This window comes from Lethenteron reissneri, unplaced genomic scaffold (genome assembly GCF_015708825.2).
Source record: "Lethenteron reissneri isolate LAM-NWPU_2019-01 unplaced genomic scaffold, ASM1570882v1 scaffold_1459, whole genome shotgun sequence".
Classification (NCBI taxonomy): domain Eukaryota; kingdom Metazoa; phylum Chordata; class Hyperoartia; order Petromyzontiformes; family Petromyzontidae; genus Lethenteron; species Lethenteron reissneri.
Window position 1 is genome coordinate 27,982 of NW_026891178.1, and position 19,076 is coordinate 47,057.

Consider the following 19,076-nt stretch of genomic DNA (forward strand, 5'->3'; position numbering starts at 1 on the left):
CCCCCCCGGCTCCGTCGGGCCCTCCCCCCCGGCTCCATCGGCTCACACAGCCGCTGCTGGGAGCACACGTGTTGCACACTCGAGATGAAGGAACGTGGGCAGGTGCTCCAAATCGAGGGCAAGCACATTTATTTATTGTGGTTCATATGAATCTTGGGAAGAACAGCAGCGTCACTCTTTGGGTCCTTGACCTGTAAAATGCAACAGCGCGTGTTACACGCAGCAATCCTTCCGAAACGCCATTAACCATGTGGCTGGTCTACACGTCCGGTTATTCATTAACCCTTTCTCTTAAACCTAATTCTATTACTGATAAATCATCCTTATCTTTGACAATCACATTTGCACATCACTATTCGAATATTACTTTAATCCTAAGCTGTAAGTCAATCTATACCATCCACTTCTATCGGTATCTTACACCCATTATATGTACTGTATGCGTACAGTATACGTACTGTATATCACCATTGTACAGCTTACTACTTTACATGTGTTCGATGCTCAATAGCATTGCAAGTAGTCATACTCTGGGTACATGGGCATGGTTATAGACTAGTAGTCATACTCTGGGTACATGGGCATGGTTATAGACTAGTAGTCATACTCTGGGTACATGGGCATGGTTATAGACTAGTAGTCATACTCTGGGTACATGGGCATGGTTATAGACTAGTAGTCATACTCTGGGTACATGGGCATGGTTATAGACTAGTAGTCATACTCTGGGTACATGGGCATGGTTATAGACTAGTAGTCATACTCTGGGTACATGGGCATGGTTATAGACTAGTAGTTATACTCTGGGGACATGGGCATGGTTATAGAGTAGTAGTCATACTCTGGGGACATGGGCATGGTTATAGACTAGTAGTCATACTTTGGGTGCATGGGCATGGTTATAGACTAAGCAGTATTACAGTTAGAGAATTACAATGACAGTAACTAATTACAGTGCGTCATCCCTTTACAATGCACAGTGCTAAAACGCCTCTAATTGCATATATCACAAACGAACAATTCAAAGCCAAGCTTAAAGTCTAAAACAAGTCTAGAACAAATCTAGAACATTTATATAACGATCAAAAACAACCTTTGGGTCCTTGACCTGTAAAATGCAACAGCGCGTGTTACACGCAGCAATCCTTCCGAGACGCCATTAACCACGTGGCTGGTCTACACGTGCGGTTATTCATTAACTCTGCCAGCCATCTACAGGCCCGACTCAGACATTATATGCTGCTGTACACACATGCATTGATGCATTGCACAGCACATCAGGACTTTCACAGAACCACACTTTACTCCCTTGCTGTACAAGGACACACTTAAAAGAGTGATCCATTCCTGATGTGCCACATGTGGAATGGATGTGATTGTTATAATTGTACTTTCCATTTTGCTTCGTTCTACTACATATTTGAGGGGGGGGGGTCTGACTTTTGAAGACGCCGTGTGACGAGGGGGGTCAAAAATCGGCCAAAATCGTGTGACGTCATTTATGGACGGCCCTTAAGAGATGGCCACATCGGCCGTTTGATGTCCCGATGCAGATCAAGAGGCCATCTCTTGATGGGCAAATTGTGATTTGGTTGGTTTGGGTTGGTCAGAATGTGTATAATGTCTTTTCATATTTTGAACTTGCACGAGCGAAATTGTCTCCAATAACGAGTTCTCACTACATTTATGCATAGTTTGATCTTAGACACACTGCACACATTATTTCAGGTTTTCATGACGTGCACTTGGAGGTATTCTAATGAATCTACAGCCCTGATCTGTCATCAAATGAGTTACGATTGGGCCACTCATGGATTAGTTGGAAGCATTGTCCCATTACTAAACAATTACACAAATTACAGTTTATAAAACTATGTTACCTACAAAAGGGGTATAGGTGTAAAGTCACGTAGTTAGAAAAAAATTTAAATAATACAAATCACGACGTTTTGATTGCAACACAATCAATCATCATCAGCCGGTGGGAGGAAAACAATTCTCGCTGTGGGTTTCCCACCTGATGATGATGATTGACTGTGTTGCAATCGAACGTCGTGATTTATTTTATTTTAATTTATTTCTAAATATGTGACTTTACCGAAAGAACCAAAGAGTATGGATTCCTGCAGTCACGAAAGCTTCAAATCAAGATTTGGTAGGAGGTGTCTTCTTCCGATAAATCATTATGCCTACCACCATCAGAACAACGAACGGTCACGATCCCAGCAGAAATTAAAAGGATTTGTTCTGCAGGTGACAACTTATAGGGGACACAAACATTCAGTAGCATATACATTGACATTTTAAATAAAATATGAAGCCATTCGTACATCACCATGTGCATTGATCTTACGTTCACATGTCTTGTGTTTCAACAGCAAAACATGAAATGGATTCCACTTTGAGTCTCATCAGCACAGCAGACTGTGGCCCATTAAGCTCCTGGGATTTACAAATGTAATTGGCATGAGCTCTCAATGAACATCGTGGAAACCGTTCAGTACCGCACTATATTAGCCTTTATGTGTTGATGTATAGGTTAGATAAAGTAAATACTGTATACATCACTACACAAACAAAGTCTTCTGGACCAATACCGTGTATATATGTTAATGTGTACATGCTTCTAGTGGACAGCAGGGGGCAGTGCAGTTTCATTTATTTGGTATTAGTCCCGAGCCATTCGGCTCTTGAATCGGGACGTAAGGGCATGCAAAGGTGAGCAATTTCTTGCCATTTCATCTCACTGGACTTCTAACGAGTGCAGTGTCTCTCTACACCCTGCACACGTGCGAGCTGTAGAGAAGCCCTCGTCTTATTGAGTGCAGCATTCTTGATCTAAATGATAACCATTTTTTCTTCCAACCATGACCCCATGTGTTCCATCACACACAAATGAACAATGTTATATATATGTACTAGCTCTACTACCCGGCAGCCTTGGTCTCCCCAGTGGCGATGTTCACACAGCACACCAGTTACTCGTTTGAGGCTGAGTCGACCTAGGGGAGGCCCAGGACTGGTTCAATATTGCCGTCACTGGTGGTGGCCGTGAGCGGGAATCTAACTCGGGTCGCCGGGTTAAAGCTCTATGGGGGATCTTTGGAGCGGTGGTGTAGCGGGTAGCGCTACGCTGCGCTACGGACCCGGCGTCCCGAGTTCGATTCCCACTCACGGCCACCACCAGTGACGATTATATTGAACCGGTCCTGGGCCTCCCCTAGGTCGACTCAGCCTCAAACGAGTAACTGTTGTGCTGTGCGAACATCGCCACTGGGGAGACAAAGGCGGCCGGGCGTGGTGCTGGCCACCCACCCCCTCCTGTGCTGTGCCGGCCTTCACAGGTGTTCGCTAACAGCACTTGCCCCCTACAGTCTCACAGGCTACACGGGGGATCTTTGTCTGTATCCTGTGTGTGTGTGGGGGGGGGGGGGCAGCGACTGCCGTAGCGATTCTCGTGGAAATCGAACTCGGGTCGCCGGGTCTATAATGTTACGAATCTACACACTCACAGGTATACTACTGTATTAAAATCTTTCTTTTGACCACAGAATTTTGCCCACGAATTTATTGGAGCCTTCGCCGATTGGTAAACATTTACTCTTTGGCTCTTTCGGTAAAGTCAACACTTGATAGACATTTGTTAGACGAGCAGCACGCACTGACTCACGCCCATTGCTCGCGAGGCGTTTCGTTAATCATCTCGTGAGTCGTGGAAGTGTCTCCTCTGGATCACGGAGCGAGGGCGCCCCTCCCTCCTCCCCCTCCTCACCCTGTGGAATGTCGCGATCGCTTTAAACGAGAGAGAAGTCCGCCAAGCAGCAGCATCATCATCAGCAGCAGCATCATCAGCATCAGCAGCATCATCAGCAGCAGCATCATCAGCAGCATCATCAGCAGCATCATCAAGAGCATCATCATCAGCAGCAGCATCAGCAGCATCATCAAGAGCATCAGCAGCATCGTCAGCAGCATCAGCAGCATCATCATCAGCAGCATCATCAGCAGCATCATCATCATCAGCAACAGCAGCAGCATCATCAACAGCTGAGCACCGACGAAAACGACGAGGAGGAGGTGGAGGAGGTGGAGGAGGAGGTGGAGGAAGAGGAGGAGGAAGAGGTGGAGGAAAAGGAGGAGGAGAGAGCTTCACGATTCTTCTCCTTCGACGGCGCTCTCGGGTGAGGAGAATGACTTTGGCGGCTCACATTGGCATGTGTGCCTATGTACGTCTCTCTGTCTCTCTTTGTATCTCTGTGATATCTGTCTCTGCTTACATGTCTGTCTGTGTGTCTATGTTGTGTCTCTCTCTGTGTGTGTCTCTGTGTGTCTCTCTCTACGTATCTCTGTGATGTCTGTCTCTACTTATGTGTCTGTCTGTGTGTCTATGTTGTGCGTCTCTCACTGTGTGTCTCTGTGTGTCTCTGTGTTGTCTCTCTCTATGTATCTCTGTGATATCTGTCTCTGCTTATATGTCTGTCTATATGTCTCTGGTTCTGTATTTTCATCTCTCTCTCAAATGTAGCATTCTCAGGAAGAACGTAATCAACCAGGTAGGGTGTTGACTGTTATGTTATCCGACTCTCTGTTGTATTACATTACATTTCTAAGTATAATAGATTTGTGTTTCTATTCCATTTATACCTGATGACGATTTCTTGTGTTGTAATCGAAACGTCGTATGCTAGTATTAAATTTATTATTTATCTTTATACGTGACTTTACCGAAAGAACCAAAGAGTAATACTGTATATTAGTGTGTTACACTGTATATTAGTGTGTGTGTGTGTTACACTGTATATTAGTGTGTGTGTGTTATACTGTATATCAGTGTGTGTGTGTGTTATATCCCCAGCCTCTGACCCCCCCGCCTCCCAGCAGCTATCGTATCACCAGCGAAACACCGCACATCCCCCCGGTCCCTGCCACCTTTGTTCAACCTCTGGCTCATCAAGGCCAGCTGTAGTGCAGAGCTAACTCTGAAGCCTCCCCGTGTGGCTGGGAGCTGTGCCAGGGATTCATGGATAATCCATGATGCCGGCTCGCCTCTTGTCTGCTGAACACTGCCCACAGCTCGCTCCACCTGACGCGGGGTTCATTTGGAGGCTGTGTCGAGAAATGTTAACTCCATCGCCTGGTACGCAGGATGTCCTGTATTCGATCCCGACCCTGACACCTGCTGTATATTTGGAGTTTGCGTGTCTCTCCATCTCGCCCCGTGGTCACGTGCATTTTTCTCCGGGTCCTCCGGTTTTTCTCCTCCACATTTAGAAGTATTTGGCTGCTGTGCATTTCCACGCAATAAGCCACTTTGTTGAGCTTTCATTTGTGGCCAAGTCGCTTCTGAAAAAGAGCTATATAGCTATGTGGGCCTTACCTGGTAAAACCAAATAAGTATAACCCGTAAAAACAAAGTTTTTCACTATAAATACTTTATATGCGTGGCAGCGAACTTAATATAAATGATTTAAAAATATATTCGCCTGTGGAGGACGCGGGGATCGATCCCGCGACCTTTGGCATGGGAAGCGAGGGCGCTACCAACTGCGCTACTCCACCACGGCCTGTGGAGGGGTTACGCTCTGGGCTCTTATACTGTGACGTTCAGCCAAAGCCATGAATGAGTTCTATTTGAATATATGTAAAATATTTTTTTTTTTGCCTAAAAAGTGTAAATTTTGGGAATTTTTTTTCACGAACAATAATTGTCTGGCACAACGAGTCTGTGTGGAAAATGTCAGCTCGATTGGATCACGGGAAGTGGGTTAAAAAACGACCGCAAAATTTGCACGGTCCTAAGCAAGCAAGCAAGCACGCGAACTTAATATAAAGGATTTAAAAATAGTTTTTGGTTCATAATCTGGGGTCTAACACCAACCCCTGCAAATCCTCACGGCCCAAATGTGTTCACGTGACATTATGCAAGAATACAACATTGTAATTACAGAGATAAAAATGGAATTAGTGGATTCATTGCACATGATTGGAATGTATAACAGAAGGAACCATGACACGCTCACACCCAAATTGTAAATTGTTTTAAAATGACGTTGCCGGTTGGGTAAAACACAAGCGACTGTTGGTTTAAGTCCACCTGATCGTGATACTAAACCCAAGCAAAGGATTTGTTGAACCCATGTCATTGATTATTAAATCCTTTGGAATCTTTGTGTTAAACAACCGGTGGTCTAAACCCCATTCGATTGGTGTGTGCGACACCGATGCGATCTACTTGTTAAACCCACCTGATCAGCATACTAAACCCATATGTGCGGTGGTCTTGTACGTGCTGTATGTATGTTGAACTTCTTTCGCACCCTACGTCGTCAACCGTGCTAATCGGAGGTGCGGGGGAAGTACAACGAACCAGGGGTGAGGAACCCTTTTCATTACTAAGGACCCGACACTGGCTTTCTACATATATAAAAGGGAATTTGTGAATGTGTGTCTGTTCAAAATGTTTAGCATACTTCCCAACATGCAACAAACTTGACATTTGGCACGTGGGTAGCTTCCAGACTGTACACAATACAAAAAGTATAACAAGTAAACCCGTAAAAACAAAGTTTTTCACTCTAAATCCTTTATATGCGTGGCGGCTAGAGTTCTCTCGTCCTCTGGCTTGAGATGGCTGCAATCTATGGGTCAGATGATTGTCTGCCAGTATTAAGCAATTGGTAATTACATATTTAATTTGTTTTCCCTAAACAGTGTAAAATTTTGGAAAAAAAATTTCACGAAAATTAATTGTCACACACAACGAGTCTGTGTGGAAAATGTCAGCTCGATTGGATCACGGGAAGTGGGTTAAAACACGAGCGAAAGATTTGCACGGTCCTAAGCAAGCAAGCGAACTTAATATAAAGGATTTAAAAATATATTCGCCTGTGGAGGACGCGGGGATCGATCCCGCGACCTTTGGCATGGGAAGCGAGGGCGCTACCAACTGCGCTACTCCGCCACGGCCTGTGGAGGGGTTACGCTCTGGGCTCTTACACTCTGACGTTCAGCCAAAGCCACGAATGCGTTCTATTTGAATATATGTAAAATATTTTTTTTGCCTAAAAAGTGTAAAAAATTTTTGGCGAATTTTTTTTCACGAACAATAATTGTCTGACACAACGAGTCTGTGTGGAAAATGTCAGCTCGATTGGATCACGGGAAGTGGGTTAAAAAACGACCGAAAATTTAGCACGGTCCTAAGCAAGCAAGCAAGCACGCAAGCAAGCGAACTTAATATAAAGGATTTAAAAATAGACTTTTGTATTTTGGGGGGCGCAATAATGGATATATTTTGCACGGCAAGTGAGCGGTGACGTCACATCTGTCATGTCACCCGCATGTGGCAGCGTCATGCAGTGTGCCTTCCGACGTCACGCATCCCCCCCCCCCAACTCTCCGCTTAGGCCGTGTATTAATCCAAGACAAGAATCCAAGTCTCGGGCGAAGCCGGGTAGTAAAGCTAGTACTACATATACCTTTGGAGGGCCACACATTAACCGAATCAAGCCCATCTTCTTAATTCTTTCGGTAAAGTCACGTAGAATGGAAGTAATAAAATAATAAAATATAATAAAATAATTCTCACGACGTTTCGGCCACAACGCAAGCAGCCGTCCTCACGTGAAGAACAGGTCTGTCGAAACAGAATTACGTTTATTATTTTATTATTTCCATTCTACGTGACTTTACCGAAAGAACCAAGAAGATGAATCCCTGCAGTCACGAAAGCTTTAAATCGAAATCGAATCAAGCCCGTTTAGCGAAGAAACTCTCCTCCAAGGACGACTCGACTGGCATGGCAGACCAACGCACGGCACCCCGATCGTCTATGCAACCAAAATGTGCCCTTTGCAGTGGAAACCTTCCCCTGCAGCAGCCGCTGATGGATAAGTATCGTTTTGCGGGCCGTCCCAAGAGTGGCAGGCCACACATGTCCACAGGGCCGTCCGTGCGGGATGAAGCTGCGGGAGCCCCTCGCCTGCTCGGGCCTGGGGGCCCCTCGCGGGTTCACCGCGGCTCCCTTGCACAAGCTCGCGTGCGGCCGGCATGCCGAGCCGCGTGCCAACGTCGAAGCTGAACCCCCCCCGCGTGCGTCCGCTGTCGCCCGCTTAGGGAGGAGGGCGGCGACGCTGCGGGCGGCGCGACGATGGAGAAGGCGGTGGGCAAGGTGGCGCACGAGATGCAGCGCAACTCCGTCTCCGACGACGACGTCCCATGCCGCGCCCTTGAGGAGTACACGTGGGTCCCACCAGGACTCGAGCCCGAGCAGGTAGCGTCCTGCCTTCCGCGGCCGCCCTTCATCGTCGCGTTCTCGCTACTGCCCAGCCCTTTGTATGTATATACATGCATAGAAATAACGCTGTGCTTGAGCGCAAACCCTTGAGCGGACTGACTTGTGCGGATATACACGGGCACCAGAATCCACCACCTGGAATCTGCTCCCACGCCATCTTGTTCGTTTGCCTGCATTTAACAACAAAATAGATGTAAACTAAACAACCCTTCCCCGTTTCCGACGATGACCGTCGCAGGTCCACCGCTATTTCCGCTGCCTGCCCGAGGACCGCGTGCCGTACGTCAACAGCCCCGGAGAGAAGTACCGCTTCGAGCAGCTGCTGCGCCAGCTGCCGCCGCCCGACGACCAGGTAACGGTCCCCCGGGAGTCGGGGGGGGGGCACGACACGCACGGCGTTCCCTCCCACGCTCGCGTGGAATGACAATCCTGCAGTCTTAGCCAAATCATTTTTCTTCAGCGAAAGTACATTTCTGAGCTGCTGCTGATGATGACGATGAAGCCAGATGCCTCGCACGAAGGGCGTGTCGCTTCATGCGGGTGGGAGATCTGCAATCCGGCCGATTGCCAGGCTGCATGATGCCACGTGCCTGCGTTGGTGGTGTGTGTGCGTGGGTGGTGTGTGTGCGTGCGTACGTGGGTGGTGTGTGTGCGTGGGTGGTGTGTGTGCGTGCGTACGTGTATGGTGTGTGTGCGTGGGTGGTGTGTGTGCGTGGGTGGTGTGTGTGCGTGCGTACGTGTATGGTGTGTGTGCGTGGGTGGTGTGTGTGCGTGCGTACATGTATGGTGTGTGTGCGTGGGTGGTGTGTGTGCGTGCGTACGTGTATGGTGTGTGTGGGTGGTGTGTGTGCGTGCGTACGTGTATGGTGTGTGGGCGTGGGTGGTATGTGTGCGTGCGTATGTTTGCGTGCGTGTGGGTGTAGGTGGTGTGTATATGATGAGCGGTCGTGTATCGGTTAGCACGCTGCGCGATGAACCTGGCGACCCGGGTTCGATTCCGCCAACACCAGTGACATTTATCTGAACCCGTCGTGGGCCTCTCCTAGGTCGACTCGGCCTCAAATGAGTACCTGGTGCGGTGTGTAAACATCGCCACTGAGGAGACAAAGGTGACCCGGGCTTGATGCTTGGCCACACCGCCTCCCCGTAATAGGTGCAGGCGAACGCCACTTTGCCCCAGCATCCTGTGTAGGCCTCACAGGGATGCTTGTGGTGGATGCCTCTTGCTCATATCGCCTGCAAGTGTAATTGAGTTTTCTAAGTGCCACCTGAGGATTTCCCCCCCATAACGGGGGACGTGCGTTATTTTATTGGTTTGTCATGCGGAGATGTTAGGGCAGGCGTGTATTTAAGTGGCATCAACGTCAGTCAGGGTTGTAGAGTGACAGAAAATGGCGGTTCATAGGTGGATCCTCGAATCCATCTTTGCGTGAATTTTGATGGCCGCGCTTGGAATGGTGTTCAACTTCTGTCGCATCGTACACAGCTAGTTGTCGTGAGGTTGTCATTGGTAGTTCGTTGTCGGTGGTGGCGGTGTCGTAGTTATCGGTGGCGTTCATGCCTTTGGTGTTTTTGACGGTGTCACTGATGGACGTGATGCTGGTGGCGTCGATGGTGCCCATTGATGGCCTTGTTGTCGATGGGCGACATCCGTCGGCGACGGCGGTGCTGACGATCGTAGCGGAGCATTCCTTTTCGGTGTCGTTGACGTTAAACGGCGGTGGCGATGTCGGCGCAGGTGGGGTACTGCAGCTCTCTGGGCGAGGAGGAGAAGCAGGAGCTGAAGCAGTTCAGCGCTCGGCGCAGGCGCGAGGCGCTCGGCCTGGGAGCCGTCAAGACCTTCCCCGTCACGACCCTGGAGGGCGCGACGTGCGAGCAGGTAACGTGTCCAGGCCGCGCACTGCTGGGGCCTGCATTGGCCTGCTGATGTGCTGACGTGGTTAACGGGCACATCAATGTGTGTTGAGAAAGAGGAATATGAAAGTCGTCAGGAGGTTGTGATGTTTGGGTCTCGACCGAGGTGTTCGTTTTGCGAGTCGGGCGCCATTCCATTGGAATCCAGATATGATGGGTCGTACAAAAGTTGGGGGTGCATCTTTCAATCCGGTAGGTGTCTGCGTGTGACCTAATCTGTATAACTTTATTGACGCCGGGCCCACAAGTTTGGGGGCACGTATTACATTCTGGGGTGTCTTATACTCCCAACATGTTGATGATGATGATGATACTCCTTCGCTCGCTGGCACTGGGCTTGTTTTGCTGGGTCCTCCAGGACAACGAGTGCTTTTGACCACCGGTCCCCCCCCCCCCCGACTCGGCAGCAACGTACGCGCTGCCACGCTCTACGCCGCTGCGCCGCGATGGGGGGGGGGGGGTGGGCGGCAGCGGCGGTGGCGGAGAAGAGAGATCTACGTCCTCGGTGGACTTGCCCCCCGGCCCCTCCTCTCACGCTACTCCCCTGCACTCTTTACCTCTCCCCCTCTCGGCCCGCGCTACTCCCCTCCGCGCACGCTCTCCGCTTCGCCAGTCAAGGCCCTCTGTCGATCCCCGCCACGACTGACCGCCTGTCCCCCCCTCCTCCCCACCCCCCACCCCCACGGGCACAACCCGGAAAACGCAGCGGGCAACCGCGCCAACGCTCACGGCGCCCGTGCAGCGACCGGTCGTCGCGGGGAGGAGAGGGCGAGCGAGCAAGCGAGAGCGCTTCTCTAGACTCACGAGCAAATCCTCCGCGTTCCCCTCCTCCGCTCCCCGCGCCCATTCTCTCCGCAGTGCGGCGGCGGCATCGGCGGAGGCGAGGTGGCGGTGTTCGCGTCGCGTGCGGGGCACCCCCCGTGCTGGCACCACCCCGCCTGCTTCGTGTGCGCCGCGTGCCGGGAGCTCCTCGTAGACCTCATCTACTTCTTGGCGGACGGGAAGCTCTACTGCGGGCGGCACCACGACGAGCGCTTCAAGCCGCGCTGCGGCGCGTGTGACGAGGTGAGGCGGAGCAGCGGTGGCGATTGCGGTCGTGACGATGGCCCCACCGCCCCCCACACACCGCCCCCCCCACACACACCACACACACCGCCCCCCCCACACACACCGCCCCCACACACCCCCCACACACACCGCCCCCCACACACCGCCCCCCCCCACACCGCCCCCCACACACCGGCCCCACACACCGCCCCCACACACACCGCCCCCACACACCCCCCACACACACCGCCCCCACACCACCCCCCACACACACTGCCCCCACACACCCCCCACACACACCGCCCCCACACACCCCCCACACACACCGCCCCCCACACACCGCCCCCCCCACACCGCCCCCCACACACCGCCCCCACACACCCCCCCACACACACCGCCCCCCACACACCCCCCCCACACACACCGCCCCCCACACACACCGCCCCCCACACACGCCCCCACACCGCCCCCTCACCCCCCACCCCCCCTACCCCCCACACCGCCCCCACACCGCCCCCCACCCCCCCACCGCCCCCACCCCCCCCACCCCCACCCCCCACCCCCCCCACCCCCCACACCGCCCCCACCGCTACCTGCCGGCACCACTTGGGTCCCCGAGTAGACCAGCGAGCCCTTTCAGGCGTCACGAGCCCGGCCTCTAGCGTGTAATCTGCGCTCCCAGTGGCGTCGCCGCAGGGCATAAAGCTCAGGGCATCAAACGTGCGCACAATTCGCTTGGACACCCTCGCATGCGAAATGTTCCGTCTCTAGAAATTATGAAATATATATATATTTCATTGTCAGCTCCATGTTCAAATCCTGATATCCGCAACACAAGACGATGAATACAACAATCCAAGCCATCTTGTCTGATGTCTACCCCATCAGCATTTCTCTCACCCCACTGAATCCCATAAAGTTTGTCTCCGTTGATTTCCTTTCTTTTCTCACAATATCTTCATGCCGTTGTGTCTATTATATCCCTCCTGTCCATTTCGGTAGCATTCTATAATTCGAACGGTGAGGGGGGCTGCCTCACCTGATTGAGTTACTGTCTAGATTTACACCAAATAACACTGAACCCTTTAACACGTAGCAGGCTTTCGCGACCAATATTATTCATAATCAACATTGTTGGGTTTAGATCGCGTTATTTATAAATGTGTCGTAACCCTCCACCACCCGACACGGCCAATCAGTAAAAAAGTGTCACGTTGACAAAAGACAAAATAGTTCACTGCTTTAGCCCACCGGTGTGTTGAAGCGTGAAACCACAACATTTACAATTTTTGAGTAGCACTTCTTCTTCTTGGTTCTTTCAGTAAAGTCACGTAGAAGGGAAGTAATAAAATAATAAAAATAAAACATAATAAAATAATTCTCACGACGTTTCGGCCACAACGCAAGCAGCCGTCTTCAGGTGAAAACCAGGTCCGTCGAGGCGACAGAGTCTGAATGAAACAGCACACGAGCTTGGAGCATATATATAAGCTGGGTTCGGAGGGGGGGAAAGGGCGCTTCGACAAAATAATTTGCATATCAAGAGGAATTTAGCATATTTATGGAAAATGCAGGAATGTTATTAGTACTGCATATGCCCATGCATTATGCAGGATTAGCAGCATCAAAGGGAGGGGATATGGGAAATGCAGGTACGTGATTAGTACTACTCATGCCCGTGCATTATGCAGGATTAGCAGCATCAAAGGGAGGGGATATGGAAAATGCAGGAATGTGATTAGTACTACTTATGCCCGTGCATTATGCAGGATTAGCAGCACTGTGACGTTTCGCTGGTAATTGCCTCCAGCATCATCGGGCAATTCGCCAGAATGTTCCGTCTCAAGAAATTATGAACCGTACGGACCTTCGGGGCGGGGCGGGGGGGTGCCTCAGCCTTACTCCGACAGCGTCTCGAGCGTTAACACCCACGTCCGCCCCCCTCTCCACCCCGACCCCTCCGAACTTCAGATCATCTTTGCGGACGAGTGCACGGAGGCGGAGGGCCGCCACTGGCACACGCGCCACTTCAGCTGCGCCCAGTGCCACGTGGCGCTGGGCGGACGGAGCTACGTCATGGAGCACGGGCGCCCCTTCTGCTGCCCGTGCCTGCGGGCGTGGCACGCGGCGGCGGCGTGCCGGAGCCGCCACCGGCACATCGGTGAGGGGGCCGCAGATGCCGGCGGAGGAGCCGCGCTGCCGCGTGTACGGTCATTCCGGCTTGAAATTCGGTCACTCAGTCAGTCAGTCAGTCACTCAGGCAGTCACTCAGTCAGTCGGTAAGTCACTCAGTCAGTCAGTCAGTCACTCAGTCAGTCAATCGTTAAGTCAGTCAGTCAGTCAGTCACTCAGTCAGTCAGTCGGTAAGTCAGTCAGTCAGTCACTCAGTCACTCAGTCAGTCAGTCACTCAGTCGGTAAGCGGCATCGCCGTGGGCACGTTCGGCTCGCCAGCCGTGCCGCTTGCCCCCCCCCCACCCCCCCCCTTGTCTCTGCGGCGCTCGCTTCGTTGTTTTTGTGACGGTGCCGTGCTTGCCCTTGATGGTGGCAGTCTGTCCGATGTCGAGGAGGTCCTGATGGTGCTGCTGGTCACGAGGAGAGGGCTTCAGCAGAGAGAGAGTTTGCGTCGTGTTGGCGTTCCTCCTCCTCCTTCCGCAGAGCCACAGTGAGGCTTGCTCATACGTTCCGTAGTTTAAATTTCGATTTAAAGCTTTCGTGACTGCAGGGATTCATCTTCTTGGTTCTTTCGGTAAAGTCACGTAGAAGGGAAGTAATAAAATAATAAAAATAAAACATAATAAAATAATTCTCACGACGTTTCGGCCACAACGCAAGCTGCCGTCCTCAGGTGAAACCAGGTCTGTCGAGGCGACAGCGTCTGAATGAAACAGCACACGAGCTTGGAGCATATATATAAGCCGTCATGAAGGACGGGCGCTCCATAGTTTGTGTTGCGTGGCCACCGTCGATTGTGGCCATGGACATCGGTTGACTAAATATGTAGAATCGCCGTCTAATGTAAAGCTATTTGTAGCTACTGCAGTGACTCGGAGTCACGGGAGAGGTTGTTCCACTGTCCTGTCCACTCACTACTCGAGTGCTTTTGAAGTTTCAAATGTCTGCTGGGGGCGGGGGGCGGGGGGGTGGGCTTTGGTAGAGGGTGCATTACGGACGTGTTGAATCTCACGTTGTAAATGCAGTGTCAATGCACTGGCTCTGTACTGTCTGGCTGTCTATAACTGGGGGGGGGGGGGGGGGGGGGGGGGTTGCAGGTGGCGGCGAACACGACAACTCTTGCTAAGACAACGCGATACGATTTAAACTTTAGTGTCTATTTGCATCGCCCGCATCCTCCCCCCCTTCTGCTCTCTCCGCGCGCCGCCTACGGACCGCGCTGGCACGAGCCCGGCCGTCAAATTCGCGCGGCTGCCGGCGCCGACGGCAAACGCGCCGAGCGTGAACCGAATGCGCGGCGCACGCAACGACTTCTTCCCCCTCTCCTCTCCTTTCGACCGCCATTCTTTCTCGCCAGGCCTGCAGCAGGAGGAGGAGCGGCGCGTGACGCACGCCGGCCGGGTCTGGCACACGAGGAGCGACCGCTGCCTGGGAGGAGACGGCGGCGGCGAAGCGACCGACCCGGCCTTCCGGAGCTCGCGGGACCCTCGCCGCGGCATCCGCACGACCCCCGCCGGAGCCGGCACCGGCGCTCGAAAGCCGCTTGCCATTGAAGCGCCAAAGTCGCCCGGCTACAGCCCGGAGGCGGCGTCGGCGCAGAGCCCCCTCGGCGAGCCGGGGAGCGTGCCGGGATTCCGCGGCTATGCCGAGTCGTCATCGCGAGGCGCCGCCGGCGCGGCTGCTGCCATGATGTCGGCGTACGAGCCGGACCAGACTCCGAAGAAGCCCCGGGCTTTCCCGACGCGGCGCTCGGTGACGTTTGGCTGCGGGAGGAGCTCCCCCGAGGCGGCGATGGGAGGCGCCGGCGGCAACCCGCCGGTCGACTGCGACCACACTCCGTACGGCCTTCCCAAGAGCCGGCAGCGGACGCAAGATGGCCCCCGGGGTGGCGGCGGCAGCGGCGTCCGGCAGGCCGCCCACGAGGCAGCGGACGAGATGAGTTTCCCGCCGTCTCCTTCGCCGGGGTCGTGCGTCCATGAGGGATGTCGCGAGGGGGCTGCGGCGGCGGCGGCCTTCAGCGGCAGGGAGCCGCGGCAACATTCGCGGCTCAGTGCGGCCGTGCGGGGGCTGATAGACGTGGGATGGGCGTCACCGCATGACTCCGACAGCACCGGTGAGCGATGTTCACTGGGGGTTTTGTTTTCTTTCTCTTTCCCCTTCCTCCACTGGCCAAGCTCTTCCTGTCGGCTGTAAGTAACAGCCGTCACGTGAGAGCATCGTCACGCTCGGGCAGAGATGGGCTAAGTACAAAGTCGGCACGGATGTCAGATGAGCACTGGGCAATGTGTGCGACGGTCAACAGAGCCGCCCGAGAGAAACCGCGTCACGCGTTTGACGAGCGCGCACGTGACAACGCACGTGCGCCTTAGTCGTCGCCGACGCGGTTGGGCTAGGGGCGAAAGGGAATATCTAGGGTGTGTTCGTTCGCTTCCTTTTTAAGTTGGCGACGGCCGCTCTCGCGGTCGCGAGGTGTGCGCGGGAAGGTGGGCCTGGGTGGGCGGGTCGATTCTCGGTGGGCGTGCGTTTGTGCGACGCACCGCCGCGTGCCAAGGAACGGGAGTGGTTTTGATGGAGAAGAACGCTTCGCGAGAGACGCTCGGGACAGCGAAACGATGAATATCCATGTCACACTCTACATCACGATTCAGATTCACGTCGCCCCCATGACCAGCACGGCAGGGAGGGGGGGGGGGGGGCTTCATCCAGCAGTGGATTTACAAAAGGGCTCTAGACATTTAGCCTCTTAACAACTCTTGGCATTTTACATCCACTAATCGATCCAATACCGATCTCCACGCCGTGCCGGTCACACTTCACCGCGTTGGTCAGCGCAGCTTGGTTGCAGGTAGGGAGAGGTTCCCTGGGACCGATTCAGACATATCTCTGATCGGTCGGCTGATCGGTCGATTCCAAATGGGTTGTCGGCAGCAGATCTAGTCTTGTTGACCACGGCAGAACGCTGTCGTCTTTTTTGGCTCTCGCCGATTTTTCTGGCGCTTTAAGAGACGCCGCCGCCGCTGTCGTCAAGGCGTCACGTCAGCGGGATCAGGCGTCGTACCGTGCCGATTCGTCTCATTCACTCAGTCACTCAGTCAGTCAGTCACTCAGTCAGTCAGTCGGTAAGTCAGTCAGTCGGTCAGTCAGTCACTCAGTCAGTCAGTCGGTAAGTCAGTTGGTAAGTCAGTCACTCAGTCAGTCACTCAGTCAGTCAGTCACTCAGTCAGTCAGTCGGTAAGTCAGTCACTCAGTCGGTAAGTCAGTCACTCAGTCAGTCAATCACTCAGTCAGTCAGTCACTCAGTCAGTCAGTCAGTCGGTAAGTCAGTCAGTCAGTCAGTCGATAAGTCAGTCAGTCACTCAGTCAGTCACTCAGTCAGTCAGTCACTCAGTCACTCGGTCAGTCAGTCAGTCACTCAGTCAGTCACTCAGTCAGTCACTCAGTCACTCAGTCAGTCAGTCACTCAGTCAGTCAGTCGGTAAGTCAGTCAGTCAGTCGATAAGTCAGTCACTCAGTCGGTAAGTCAGTCACTCAGTCAGTCACTCAGTCAGTCACTCACTCAGTCAGTCAGTCGGTAAGTCAGTCAGTCGATAAGTCAGTCACTCAGTCACTAAGTCAGTCAGTCACTCAGTCAGTCACTCAGTCAGTCAGTCACTCAGTCAATCGGTCAGTCAGTCACTCAGTCAGTCACTCAGTCAGTCACTCAGTCACTCAGTCAGTCAGTCAGTAAGTCAGTCACTCAGTCGGTAAGTCAGTCACTCAGTCACTCGGTCAGTCAGTCGGTAAGTCAGTCACTCAGTTGGTAAGTCAGTCACTCAGTCGGTAAGTCAGTCACTCAGTCAGTCGGTAATTCAGTCAGTCGGTAAGTCAGTCACTCAGTCAGTCAGTCACTCAGTCAGTCAGTCGGTAAGTCAATCACTCAGTCACTCAGTCAGTCGGTAAGTCACTCAGTCAGTCAGTCAGTCGGTAAGTCAGTCAGTCACTCAGTCACTCAGTCAGTCAGTCACTCAGTCAGTCAGTCGGTAAGTCACTCAGTCAGTCAGTCATTCGGTCAACAGCCAGTCGTTCTGTCAGGACAGCTGATGTGTTTGGTGATTTAAGCGCATAGCAACATCGTACGTGGCGTGTCACTACGTGGCCCAATCTGGCCAACTTGCGTTGTTGTTTATGCTTGTAGGTATGTGCTGTTTATGGTTTGTGTAGTTTTCCTGCCTGGCATCGTTAGTGTTTACGTGTTGTTTACATCACCTTCTTGCCTCCCTTTCATCAACCTGCACTGACAGGCTGCGGCGATGTGTGCTCAAACACGCGCCCCTGTCTGAAGAGAAGGGGCTGACGATTTCAAATTCATATCGTCCAAAAAAATCACAGCGGTGTACGCAGCCGATGCAAGAATACTGACAGTTTTGCAGCTCTCCTTTTATTAACACGTGTACATTTTTTATTTAATTAAACCCTTTCCCTTTACATTTTTTCTAACGTCACCAGGCCTCTCGGTGGACACTGACGGCAAATCGCCCGACCAGCCGTCCAAGTCCGTCGGCGGCGGGTGCGGCCTCGGCTCGGCGGAGAATCTCAGCGCGGCGGGCCCCCTCGCCTCCGCCTCTCGCTGCCGCAGCGCCGAGTCGCGCTCCGGCCTCCGCTGGAGCCGGCGCCCCTCCGAGCACGAGCGGGGCCGCCCCTCCCAGCCGGCTCCCCTCCATGGCTGCGACCGTGCGCTCCGCTCCCAGTCGCAGCCGCGCTTCCTCGCGCAGTTGGAACCGAGCGAGCGACCCCGCCACCGCAGCCGGCGGCGGCGGCGTCACCGCCGCTCACGCGAGCCGCGGAGCTCGCGCTCGGAGAACGCGCTGCACGAGCCCGCGGCCGTGGAACGGAGCCGGCGCCGCTTCGAGGACGAGCCGGGGGCGCGCGCGCACGAGGACTGCGAGCGGCTGACGCGGCGCAAGTCCGAGATGGACGTGGGGGCGCGGGGCGGCCACCCGCAGGCGCCGCCGCGCTCCGTCTACGCGCCGGACGACTTGGCGCTCGACCCGGACGACGGGCGGGACGACAGCTCGGACGACTGGTGCTCCACCTGCTCCTCGTCTTCCTCGTCGGACTCGGACGACGACGGGTTCTTCCTGGGGCAGCCGATCCCGCGCACCGTGCTCGTGCTGTCGCTGCGGTGCTGCGAGGGCGGCGGCGGTGATGCCGCGGCGATGGCGGCGGGGACGGTGGCGGGGACGGTGGGGTACGGCGGGCGGTCACCACACTCCATCACGATGCCAGCGATGTCGAGGAAGCAGCAGAGCCGGCGCAGGAATAAGAACTGCATCATCTCGTAGCCGCCGGGTCGGTGACCACCTTCGGAAACGCCGGGTCCGGCGAAAGATAGAGATGCGGAGAGGGCAGGTTTGGAAATAATGAGAAGTATCGCCAATTAGTTTAACGGTAAACGAATGTTTACGTTTGTAAAGTCCACGCATTTTCAGATATCGTTGTGCTAAGAGGACGTGTTTCCGAGCTTTGAAGCTTCGCGCATCTCAAGGGCGGAAGGGGGAACGAGACTGCTTTGATGGTGACGTTCATGCAACGGATGTGACGATGGCGTTTCGCCGAGCCGCCTTTCAAGTTGCACCTATCGTCAGCGTGCGTAGATTTGTTTGATCT

The 19,076-nt window shown here is 53.5% G+C and overlaps 1 protein-coding gene across 1 annotated transcript; it reads left to right on the forward strand.

The window, feature by feature from the left end:
* The first annotated feature begins 84 nt into the window (after window positions 1–84).
* Window positions 85–18,752, forward strand: LOC133362375 (prickle planar cell polarity protein 3-like). The gene is made up of 9 exons (XM_061581305.1): window positions 85–102; window positions 5,106–5,153; window positions 8,120–8,272; window positions 8,535–8,648; window positions 10,035–10,175; window positions 11,069–11,275; window positions 13,229–13,418; window positions 14,788–15,543; window positions 17,916–18,752. The coding sequence occupies exons 1-9, from the start codon at window positions 85–87 to the stop codon at window positions 18,749–18,751; spliced, it is 2,463 nt and encodes an 820-aa protein (XP_061437289.1). The 3' UTR covers window position 18,752.
* Window positions 18,753–19,076: the final 324 nt, after the last annotated feature.